The sequence below is a fragment of the Geotrypetes seraphini genome, chromosome 7 (genome assembly GCF_902459505.1).
Source record: "Geotrypetes seraphini chromosome 7, aGeoSer1.1, whole genome shotgun sequence".
Classification (NCBI taxonomy): Eukaryota; Metazoa; Chordata; class Amphibia; order Gymnophiona; family Dermophiidae; genus Geotrypetes; species Geotrypetes seraphini.
The window spans coordinates 114,028,902-114,041,713 of NC_047090.1; the positions used below are offsets into that span (position 1 = coordinate 114,028,902).

General features: G+C 43.0%; 1 protein-coding gene across 5 annotated transcripts in view; it reads left to right on the plus strand.

Annotated features, from left to right (window-relative positions):
• TMEM62 (transmembrane protein 62) overlaps window positions 1–12,812 on the plus strand; it is a 111,707-nt gene that overhangs the window by 54,389 nt on the left and 44,506 nt on the right. For all 5 annotated transcript variants that reach the window (XM_033952839.1, XM_033952838.1, XM_033952841.1 and 2 more), the window contains 2 exons: window positions 4,064–4,188; window positions 8,344–8,466. In XM_033952839.1, the coding sequence (XP_033808730.1) occupies window positions 4,064–4,188; window positions 8,344–8,466 (248 nt within the window). The remainder of the gene's footprint in view (window positions 1–4,063; window positions 4,189–8,343; window positions 8,467–12,812) is intronic.

Here is a 12,812-nt window from a genome sequence, read left to right on the forward strand (position 1 = left end):
GCCAATGTTTTAGCTAGAAGTCTGCCATCTACATTAATTAAGGAAATAGGCCTGTAATTTGAAACCAATGCGGGATCTTTACTATGGTTTTGGCAAAACTATAGTAACGGATTTTGCCATAGTACCTATGAGGCAATCATTAGTTAGTTGGACCTGATATAAATTTAACAAATAAGGTAATAAGATATTTTGAAATGATTTATAAAACTCTACTATGAAACCATCACCACCTGAAGCGGATCCAACTCTAAGGGACTTCAACGCTATTTGCAACTCATTTCTAAGCTTTTCTTCTATATGCTCAGAAATTTATGGTCCTTTAATTAATTTAAAAATTCTAAACCATCCTTTTCTTTATCTAAATAAGGCTCAGAAGAATACAGGTCTTTATAAAAATTTAAAAATTGTTTTAAAATTGATCCAATTTGAGAATGAGTATTCCCTTTTTCAACTTTTACCACCACTATTTTTGTTTTTTTGCTTTCAGATAGTTTGCCAATAATCTTCCCGCCTTATTTGAATTTCCATAATACAAAGCTTGTTGAGAATATGTCATTTCTTATCAGTTTAGAAGAGATATCATTATATTTCCCTTTAGCTTTCAAGAGATCCTGTAGTGTAGAGTATTCCCATTTATCAATCAATTTTGATTCTAAAATCCTTATGTCTTGTTCCAAATTGGAAAATTGTCTTAACTTGTTTCCTAATATGTGCCGAAAATGAAATAATTTGACCTCTCATGGTTGCCTTAAAAGCATCCCATAAAGTTTCCATAGAGATATCTTCTGTATTATTAATTTGAAAATATAATTTATTTTTAACTGAATCTCCTCAATGAAGTTGGTTCCGCAAGCAGTGTATTATCAAATCTCCATACAGGTCTACTATTATCTTGATCACTTATTTTAATTTTAATCCACACCCTCCATGATCAGACAGACTAATTGGATCAATGGAGGCTTGTGTTACTTGTTGAACTAAGGTATTTGAAACGAATATATAATCTATTCTTGAAAAAGATTTATGAACTTGGGAGCAAAAAGAAAATTCCCAACGCCATATATCTTTCAAATCACAATTTTGTACCAAATTCTCTAATCCTAATGATTTCATAATTTTGCTAGGTTTTTTATCCATTAAAGGATCTATAACAGCATTAAAATCCCCAGCCACAACTAAATTAGAAGCAGCCAGTGGTAGTAACACTTGTTGTAGAGATCTAATCTAAATGAGTCTCCTACAACATTACAACATCTGCTTTATTGCGCTGCAGGTGCTGCAATATCTTAGAGCGCTTGATGGGCAAGTTTATGCCCGCCACATTCCAAGTAACCACTTTCACCAGTGGATCTAGAGTTGAAGCACGCACAGTTCACCAGCAACACATCTTTTTCAAAGCACAGCTGTCCCAGCCACCTTCCAACTACTATACTATAAATCTCCCTCCTTCCCTGTATCTCCTCATACTGATGGAAGCAAAATGTTCGTGTATTTTCTTTACCCATCCCATACCACACTCCAACTACCATCAAAGGCATCAGAGTCCCAAACAGAGAAAGGCTCACCCAGTAACAAGGCCACCCAAAAAGATCATCCCTTTTCAACGTTAACCCCCATACCTCCCCACGCTCTCCCCTCTAATACATCATCCACAACCTCCACTCATGCCCCCCCCCCAACATTTATACTTGAGCAAACCATGTCCATATTGGCTGTATTAAGTCCACCAGTTTAGATGGTCACGTAATTTTCCATATGAAAACCATACTCTTACAAGGCGGTCTCAGCCAGGCCAGTCCGGTACAGCGCCCCCCAGCCGGGTTGTCTCATTTTTCCCAGGTCACACACTCTGCCATGTTGTAGCTCAGGTGCCTCCTTTGGACATCCCACCACTTCTTCAGGCCACCTCAGGCAGATTCTCTTGTGAAAGAGCAGTTAGCACGTTCCAGGCCTCCTCAGGGGTTTTCACTTTTTTGATAGTGGATCCAAACCATCAGCTGCATAGCGAAAGGGTACAACCATTGATTATTTGTAGCCCTCCTGTCGTAAAAATTTTGCAACCTCCCCCTTCCCCCCCCCCTGGAATTTTACTTTTATGCAAGGTGGCTGCCGCTAAATCCTGATATATTGTAATATGTCCATTCCATTGAAAATTATTGTGGCATCTCTTCGTTTGTAAAATCACCTTCACACCGAAGAAAGTTAAGCAAATCACAGTGTCCTGTGACAGATTGACCTGTGGCCTTTCCAAGGCTCTATGAGTTCATTTTATGCCCACTTCCTGACAATTTGGGTCTCCATCTGCTAACTTAAGCAGCTCACCACAAATGTCTTTCGCCACCTGCCACACATCTTTGTATTTATCCTCTTCCAGGATGCCTCTCAAACACAAATTACATCTCCTGGACCGGTTTTCCAGATCCTCTATTTTCTCCCATAGATCCACCCATTCCACTTAAAAGCATCTCAATGTCAGAATGAACATCCACCAGCTCCTCTGCTATCTCATCGACCTAAGCCTTCACATCCTCCTGTCTCTCTTATTGAGTGTTTGTATGTCTTGTATCAACCACCGCTTGCCGAATATTGGCATGTATTTCATATTGCAAATATGTCCTCTTTAAGACCAGCCAAGAGTTCTATAAATTCAGTACTGGTTGCCTGCTCATCGATCACAGTGTGTGCCATGTGGTCCTACGTCTCTGGGGTTGCCGCATCTTAGAAGTGCTAGGGGAATCACCGGATTTCTCAACCCCAGCTTCCGTTCTGGTATTAGCAAACCAGTAGGCATCAAGCTTGCATCATAGAAACATAGAAACATAGAAAAAAGCAGCAGAAAAGGGCTATAGCCCACCAAGTCTGCCCATTCCAAGTATCCCCTCCCCTGAATTTACTCCCTTAAAGATCCCACGTGAGTATCCCATTTTCTCTTAAAATCCGTCACGCTGCTGGCCTTTATCACCTGGAGTGGGAGTCTGTTCCAATGATCCACTACTCTTTCGGTGAAGAAGTACTTCCTGGAGTCGCCATGAAACTTCCCTCCCCTGATTTTCAGCGGATGCCCTCTGGTGGTCGAGGGTCCCATGAGCCAGAAGATATCATCTTCTGACTCGATGCGTCCCGTGATGTACTTATATGTTTCAATCATATCTCCCCGTTCTCTTCTTTCCTCAAGTGAGTACAGCCGCAATTTTTTTAATCTTTCTTCATACGTGAGATCCTTGAGCCCCAAGACCATCCTGGTGGCCATTCGCTGAACCGACTCGATCCTCAGCACGTCCTTTCGGTAGTGTGGTCTCCAAAACTGAACACAGTACTCCAAGTGAGGCCTCACCATGGCTCTGTACAATGGCATCATAACTTCAGGTCTCCTGCTGACGAAACCTCTGCGGATACACCCCCATCATTTGTCTTGCCCTGGAGGAAGCCTTCTCCACTTGATTGGCAACCTTCATGTCCTCACTAATGATCACCCCTAGGTCGCGTTCCGCCGTGGTCCTAACCAAGGTCTCACCATTTAGTACATAAGTTCTACGCGGGTTTCTCTTACCCAGGTGCAATATCTTGCATTTTTTAGCATTGAAGCCTAGCTGCCAAGTAGTTGACCATTGTTCCAGCAACAGTAGGTCGTGTGTCATATTATCAGGTAATAAGCTTTTGCCTACTATGTTGCAAAGTTTCCTCTAAGTCCTTGTGTCATATCTCTTATGAATAAGTTAAATAGAATCGGGCCCAGGACCGAGCCCTGCGGCATCGTGTGAACATGGTAGTTTTCCACACTTGGGGGAGGTATAAAGAGGGAAAAAGTGTGTTGCGATCACTCAGTTCTTACTGATTTCACCACATCCCCGACAGAGCTTCACTGCCAAGCGACTTGCCACATCGGTGATATCACTTCCTCCTCTTACTTCTACAGAATTTAAAACATCCCTTTTGAAGGCAAGATGCAAGGAAAATATATTTGTATTTTTTATTAGCTGTATAATGTGTGGTTTGGATGTTTTACTTTTTAAGATAAAGGCTTTGATTATTATGCTATATTCACTTGTTGCTGCTTTTTCAGAGACAAATGGATGAACTTTCATTGTTAGAGAAAGAAAGTCAACACAGCAACCAATCAGTCTGGTTTGGCCACTACCCAACATCAACTATCATGTCCTCATCCCCAGGAATCCGAGCAGTGATGAGGTAAAACCTTGATTCCCTCAATAACTGGCACAAAAGCAGTTCTGTTCTCATCTTCCTTATAATCTGGCTCTTGTTCTGTTCTCCATTTTTCCTGATGTGCTTGAGTATCCAGCAACAAAGTGGTATCCCTTCTATTAAAACACACCAAAATGTATTTTTGTCCTATCTTCCATAGAATCCCGTCGATTCTTATGAAGTTTAGTTTGTCTTGTCCTGAATAAAGCTGATATAAAATTTTGTAAATATTTCCCACTGCACCACCACACTACCTTGTGAAAATGAATTGTAAACTGAATAAATCGCAACAAAAAGTGTTGTGGTATTTCTTGCAGAAAAATGTAGTCAAAAAGAAATATTTCAATTAAGCAGATGTTCGAAGTGCACTTCCTTTGCGTGAAGATTTGGCCGTCACTGATCTATGAACTTGTCAATGACACTGCTTCAGCTCAGCCCAAAGATGAGGCGCTGTTTAAGGTGTTCAACGTCAGATAACGCTGACTAGTAGATACGTTTCCAGTGGCGTACCTAGCATTTGTGACACCCGGGGCCCATCATTTTTTTGACACCCTCCCCCATCTGTATGAAAAACCATGATTACCTGAGTACCTAGGAAAAGGCAGCATCTTACATACTGCATTGAGCAGTACAACATCAATACACCCATTGTAAAACTAAAGCCAGACTAGTACAGATCAATCCTAACAGAAAACCATGTCTTTCGAAAACACAGAACACAGAAAACACCTTCGCCTAGTATGGAATATGTCATCACAAACTAACCCCTCCCCCTTTTTACAAAACTGTAGTGTGGATTTTATTCATGGTGGTAACAGCTCTGATGCTCATAGAATTCTGAGCATCAGAGCTGCTACCACCACGGCTGGCGCTAAAAAACGCTCCACAGTTTTGTAAAAAGGGGGATAAAACAGAAATACATAGACAAAGGTTAAATTGAACCAGCAAGAAGCTGGACTCTGCATACAATGCAACACCAAAGAAACAGTGACACATGTCTCCTAAAGCAATAAATAAATAGAAAATTTTTGTTCTACCTTTGTCTTCTCTGGTTTCTGCTTTCCTCATCATCTTGTTACTCTCTTCCTTCCATCCACTGTCTGCTGTCTCTCTGCCCCTATATGGCATCTTCTCTCCTTCTATGCCCCTTCCAGAAACTGTATGCCTCCCCCTTCCATCTCTCCTTTCCCCCCATTGGTCTGGCATCTCTCTCCTCTCCTTCCTTCTCCCACACCTCTCTTCTGCAATCCCTTTTGTCCCTCATTTTCCTTTTCAGTTTATTCTCTCCATCCATCTAGATTATGTTCTTACTATCCTCTCATCAATTTCCTTTTTTACTGTCTACCTACAGCTCGCCACCTCTTTCCCTCACCCCTCCAGTATTTCCTTAACTCAATCCTTTTCCCCCCATCATGTGCCCTCGTTTTATTTATCCCCTCCTTCCATTATGTGCCCTCTTTCTCTACCCCTTCCATCTAGCTAAAAAAGTACTGCCTGGGCTTTGCAGTCCCCAGTTATGTCTCTAGCAGGATATATATTTCAAATCTGATATATTCTAATGACAAAATAGAAATAAAATGATTTTTTTCTACCTTTTGTTGTCTCTGGTTTCTGCTTTTATCTTCTTTTCACTCTTTTCTTTCCAGTGTCTGCCCTATCTCTTCAATCCAGCATCTGCCCGTTCCATCCACTGTCTGCCCCTTCCAGAAACTGTCTGTCTCCCCCTGCCATCTCTCCTCTAGACCCCCCCTTTTGGTCTGGCATCCATCATCTTCCCTCTGTTTCCTCATGGTCTGGCATCTTTCTCCTTTCATCTCTCTTTCTCTCCCCCCTGTGGTTTTTAGCATCTCTCTCTTCTCATTTCCTCCGCTCAGATCTGATATTTCTGTCTCCTTCCCTGTTCTCTGGCATCTCTCTTTCTTCCCTTTCCTTCTCTGGTCTTCCTTCTTTATTTTCTGCCTCCGTCTAAATTAAATTATTTCTTACTATGCAGTCCTCAGTTCCCTCTTTTCACTGTGTCTACCCACAGAATGCCACCCCTTTTCTTCACCCCTCCACTATCTCACTAACTCTATTTTTTTTACCCCATCCAGCATATGTCCTTTTTCTTTATCCCTCCTTCCATCCAGTATGTGTTCTTTCTCCACTTCCATTCAGCATTTGCTCTCCCTTCTCCTCACTTCCATCATCTGCCCTCTTCTCTCTCCCCACTTACATCTGTCCTCTTCTCTCTCACCCTTCTCTCCACTTCATCCTCATCTGCCCTCTTCTCTTTCACCCTTCTCTCCACTTCATCCTCATCTGCCCTCTTCTCTCTCACCCTTCTCTCCACTTCATCCTCATCTGCCCTCTTCTCTCTCACCCTTCTCTCCACTTCATCCTCATCTGCCCTCTTCTCTCTCACCCTTCTCTCCACTTCATCCTCATCTGCCCTCTTCTCTCTCACCCTACTCTCCACTCCCTTCCTCTCACCTTTCCGATTTTGGCAACAAGATCGGCAATGCCCCCCCCCTCCCCCCCGATGACACTTAAGATCGGCAACAGGCCTCCTTCTACCCCCAGCATCAACATGACTTCAGATTGGCAACGCGGTGCTCAGTCAAAAGCTTCCCTCTGACTCAGCTTCCTGGTTTCCACCAGGCAGTTCAGTTAGAGGGAAGCTTTTGACTGAGCACCGCATTGCCGATCTGAAGGGCTGTTGATGCCGGGGGTAGAAGAAGGCCCATTGCCGATCTTAAGTGTCAACGCGGGGGGGGGTTTGCCAATCATGAATTGCGTCACGGAGGGAGGGCCACCGATGCCGCTCAACACCGTTGCAGCCCAGATGCTGCCGATGGCCCCAATGTGATCTTGCTGGCCCTGTGTGGACCGGCACTGGATGACCTGGACCTGGCCGGCTGTGCACTCCCCTAAGGCGTGCACCCGGGGCGGACCACCCCCCGCCCCACCCTTGGTACACCACTGCACGTTTCTGTATCAGCCCCAAAATCCGGTAGTCAACTGGGTTTAGGTCTGGTGAATTTGCAGATCAGAAGTTTGGACCAATGAAGTCTGGGGTCTCCCAATGTAGCAGTTCTATGGTGTCCTTTGCCCGATGTGCTGGGGAATTGTCCTGTTGGAAGATAAAGTAGTCTCCTGACATGCGACGGATCACTGGCAACAGCTTCTGTGTCAAGAGGATGTCCTGGTAGTACGTGCAATTGATCGTAATGCCAGGATTGATGAAGAACAGATCTGTGAATCTGAGTTTCATGATTGCGACAGATCATAACTGACTGGCTGAAGGTCAAACAGGTCCATAGTAGACATTTGGCATTAGCCTCACACTTTAGTGATGTTGAATGCACGTACAGGAGATCATTCTGTGTGTTAATCAGTGGAGCTACTGTAAATATCTTTTCGTCTGTAAACCAGATGAAGCTGACTGCTTGCACCATTTCAGGCATTTGTCTTTGTTATATAAAGTTAACTCTGGGGCATGATGCTTTTTAAAACACTTCAATTTCAGATTGTCATGAATTATCCTAATCGCAATTGTCTAGCTTATTCCTGCTTCTCTTGCTATTTAGCAAGTTGTTCAGTGTGTTTGCAGCATGTCCTGGCTCAGTACGAGAACATGTCCAACGTCAATGTGCTCTTGTGTATGAAATGAGTGCGGTCATCCACTGCCTGGATAACGATTCACAGTGCCCATTGCTCAGATCTTGCATAGCAGTACATCAAGGCCATTTTTGTTCCAACCCTTCTATGGGAACTCTTTCAACAATAGTCAACTGCTGTAACCTTTTAGCAGTACCAAATTCTTTATCAGAATTCAGTCTTCTGCAGTGAAAACCATTTTGATACAGAGACTGTTTACGAACCATTGTCTGCTTCTACATGTATCCCATAGCAACAATTCATTTTCACAAGGTAGTGTTATGGCACAGTGGGAAATATTTACATTCAGGACACAACGCACTAAATTTCATAAGAATCGGCCGAGTTCTGTGGAAAATACAATAAATGTTTTAGTGTGGGGGGGGTTTCGGTTCAGTGTGTTTATGTGTATGTATGTGTATATTTTGCATATATTTATTTATTTGTATATATTTATAAATTTGTATATTTTGCATATATTTTTATCTGTTTTCTCTCTAGCTCTGCTACTGCCTATTTGTGTGGACATCTACACACTTTGGGAGGAATTTTACCAACTATCTACAGCCGGCATTCACAGGGTACTCTAGAACTGGAATTGGGAGACTGGATGGACAATAGAAGGTATGTGATTTTAAAGTTGCAAAAAGCTAGACAATGATGGTACTTGTTAAAACATCTTCATTTTCCTGCTGTAGGGGAAGGGGCTTTCTTCCCGCATTAGAAGGCCCAGATCTTCTGATACCCTAGTCAGAATCCCATAGAACTAAGTTTCTGCTAGAGGGGGGGACCCTAAGTCTCAGAGCATATATAGGATTGAAATCAAGGGACACTCATGAAAGTAACAGCACATTTAAAATACAATGAACAAAGTATGTTTTTTTCACTCAACGTTTTGGATTGGATTTACTTTCAAACAATTTTATTGATGACAAATTATGTCAACATAACTGCACACATGACATCCAGTTTGCATTACTGCCTGATTGCAGCAACATGTCTGTTAATACCTAGCTATCAAACATTTTTGAACAGCATCACATCACATCCCAACATCACACCCCCTCCCTTCAACCCCACCCCCTACATTCTGCCAGAGGAAAGGTAGAATTCATGTTTCCCACAAGCTAGTTATCCAGGGACCTTGGTTGTTATAGTCTCTTATCTGTAGAAACAACAATGGTAAATGATGGTAATATAAAGCTGTCATATCGTAACCACAGTAGGAAAGGCTACCGGCATCATTTATAGAAAAGGGGTCCCACAACCTACACCCCACACATCTATGTTTCAATCTTTTTTATTGAAGTACAACACACAATAGGCAATTCAAAACAGATAAAATCCAACAATATTTTGTATCTCAGTAAACACATAATTCCTCATCCTAACTTAAACCCACCACACCCCATCCCTCCCACCCAGGAGAATAGAAGCAATGCAGATCAACATAAAAAAACCAATATAACTCAAAGAAACAACACTAATCATCATCATTAGCTGGGAGCCAGTTAGTTATCCACATTTGAAACAAGCATTGAAACAAACTCCCAGAAAGAGAACTCCATTCCAGAGTTAGCAAACTGACCCTTCGCAGGGTCATGGAATGCTATATCCAGAAACCCTGACACCCCTAGTAAAGAGCCTGGATTGGATCCCTAACTTCCCTGTGTCTTCTAATTAAAGCTGTATGTTCAAGGCGCAGCAAAGATAAGCGGAAACAAGAACAATGTCTATGGTAACCAAGATTCAACATTGTATATAGATCTCCTCTCCTCTCCCCACCCAATCTCTACCTCAACCAATCTACACCCCCTGGGAACCTCTGATTGAGGGAAAGAGAAAGAAAGGCTTAACCTGGCAATAAGCAAAAGTATCTCCCCAGCAGCTTCCTAACTTATCTCCAAACACTGGTAAGGTCTTTTTTTTAATTTGTCAACCTCCTATTCCTAAGCAGCATTACAAAAGTAACATACATAAAGTAAAACAAACACGACTTATACACATATGTTAAAATACAAAAGAATAGTTACATCTTAAAACCAAGATTTCATAGATCTTCACAGAATCATTGTCCCTCCAAAGTCAACAAATGTTCCACCAAACTTAACACCTCAGCGATCCCAGTCTAAAAATACAGGGTTATTACTGGGAGGAAAAGCCATATTCCATCTTAATAATAATAATTTATTTTGTATACCGCCATACCCAGAGAGTTCAAGGCGGTTCACAGCAGTTAATCAAAAATACATACAGTGAAGTCATTGCAGTTAACAGTTAGAAGGGGAACAAAATAAGAGAGGGCAGGAAGGGTTGTAGGTCATAAGGTAGGAGTGATGAGGGAAGGTAATAAAAAGATAGTAGTGGTACAATGCATTAGGAGTTCAGTCTGTGAAATAGGTACGTTTTGAGCTGTTTTCTGAAGTCAAGATAGGAGGGGGCATCAAATGCAATTTGGGCGAGCCATGGATTCAGTTTAGCCGCCCGAAAGGAGAAAGTTTTATCAAGGAACCTTTTGAAATGACATAATTTTAATGAGGGAAAGGCAAACAGGTGTATTCTGCGGGAGCTCTTATTGTTGTAATTTAAATTGAAGTGTGGATTAAGGTAACTCGGTGACATTCCAAATACTGTTTTGTAGCAGATACAGGAGAACTTGAACAGGACTCTGGATTCGAATGGTAACCAGTGAAGTTTATGGTAGAAAGGGCTGACGTGTTCCCATTTGTTCAAGCCAAAGATGAGGCGGATGGCAGTATTCTGAATCAATTTCAGTTTCCTGATGGTTTTCTGATTGGTCACTCTAGGATCACCTCCCAATTTACAAATTAGATTCCCCCACACTGCCCTCATAGATTTCAAAAGAACACTGCTCCAAAAAGGTGCAGGTAGATCTCTACTAGGCATATGTAATAGGCTATATAAAGCTTGAGGAGCATAAAAAGCTGTCTCATAATCCAGAAGGGTGTATTGACTTCCCCCCAACAACCAATCTTTTAAATGCCGTAATAAACAGGCGTCATTATAAAGTTCAAAATTGGGGAGGCCAAGGCCCCCCTGCCTCTAGTCACCCACTAAATAAATATAGCAGACCTTCGGTTTACAATGATTCCAACAAAATCTGTTTGGACACCTTAAGATCATTACATACTATCACACTCAAGTCATGTTATCTACATCATTAGGGATGTCTTATTCTATTGCAGATTTTAGTGTCATCTGCAAAGAGGCAAATCTTACCAGACAGCCCTTTAGCAATGTCATTTACAAAAATGTTAATGTAATTGGTTCTGCCAATGGCAGTAAGCTGGAGGCTCAAAAGATGTCCAACTCTGAAATGTACATGTTTATGCCTCCTTCTATCTTTTCCCCGAAAAGCACCTGGCTTGTCCAATAACAATTGTTCAACTGAGCCTATTGGCCTAGTGTCCAGTATAGTACCCATAGAGCTCGCTTGTTTAAAATTGTTTTATCTTCTGGCAACTCCAGAAGGCATGGCAGAATGTATGGACTTCCTTGTCGCATTTAAGAATAATAGAACTCTATATTCCCCCTGCAATATGCAGCTGTTTTGGAGCAAAACTCAATTTCTAAAAACTAACACATCCCAATCCTCCAAATCACTGCTCAGGTCACCTGTCCATTTTTTTACATTGCTCTCCCAAATCTTTGGTTCAAATTTAGTTAAGGCTTTATGTAATTCGGATATAGTCATCTCCTATTCAGAAATATTATTAAAAATTCTCTAACCTGTGTCCCCATATTTTATTTTAACTGCTCCATATCAAGGGATGCAGTGTAATGTTTTACTTGATGACAATAGGTAAACCAGTTCCTCCCCCATTCCATCTAGATCCTAATAGCGGTTGAAGTTCTTCAAAAGCAATTAGTCCTCCCTCCCTGTTTTAAATAGCACTCTAAAAACAATTTTCCTTCCTGCTTCCAACCTGTAAAAGTGGCATTATCTAGCCCTGGTTCAAATGCCACATTTAACTTCTTTTTTTTCTAAATTGTGAGATTGTGTATTTTGAGGAAGTTTAAGAATTGTATGTTAGGTGAACAAACACACTCGGATATTAAAATACTACAGTATGTTTGTTTCTTTTGTAACCTGCATAGATTTTTGGTTTTGCAGGATATGAATGTTTAAAATAATTAAATTAAGGACCCTAGTACTTTAGATAGGTTGTGAGCCCACTGGGACAGACAGATAAAGGTAATGCTAGAGTACCTACCGTATTTTCACGCATATAACGCGCACGTTATACGTGTTTTTACAAACCGTGCATAACCTTGCGCGATATACGTGTGAGCGCGTTGTACAAAAATTTTTTTACATAGTCCCCCCCCTCGACGTCCGATTCACCTTCCCCCCGCAGGACCGCTCGCACCCCCACCCCGAAGGACTGCTCGCACGCACCCGCACCCCCACCCCGAAGGACCGCTTGCACGCGCTCCCACCCATACCCGCATCCCCACCCTGAAGGACCACTCGCACGCACTCCCACCCGCACCCATACCCCCACCCTGAAGGACCGCTCGCATGCACTCCCACCCGCACCCGTACCCCCACCCTGAAGGACCGCTCGCACGCACTCGCACCCGTACCCCCACCCTGAAGGACCGCTCGCACGCGCTCCCACCCGTACCCGCATCCCCACCCTGAAGGACCGCTCGCACGCACTCCCACCCGCACCCGTACCCCCACCCTGAAGGACCGCTCGCACGCACTCCCACCCGCATCCGTACCCCCACCCTGAAGGACCGCTCGCACGCACTCCCACCCGCATCCGTACCCCCACCCTGAAGGACCACTCGCACGCACTCCCGCCCTCTTGCCCCAGCCAACCGCGGCACCCCCGACACGATCGGGGCAAGAGGGAGCTCAAGCCCTCTTGCCCTTCCCCGACACGATCGGGGCAAAAGGGAGCCCAAGCTCTCTTGCCCCGCCGACTCCCCAACTCCCAGAC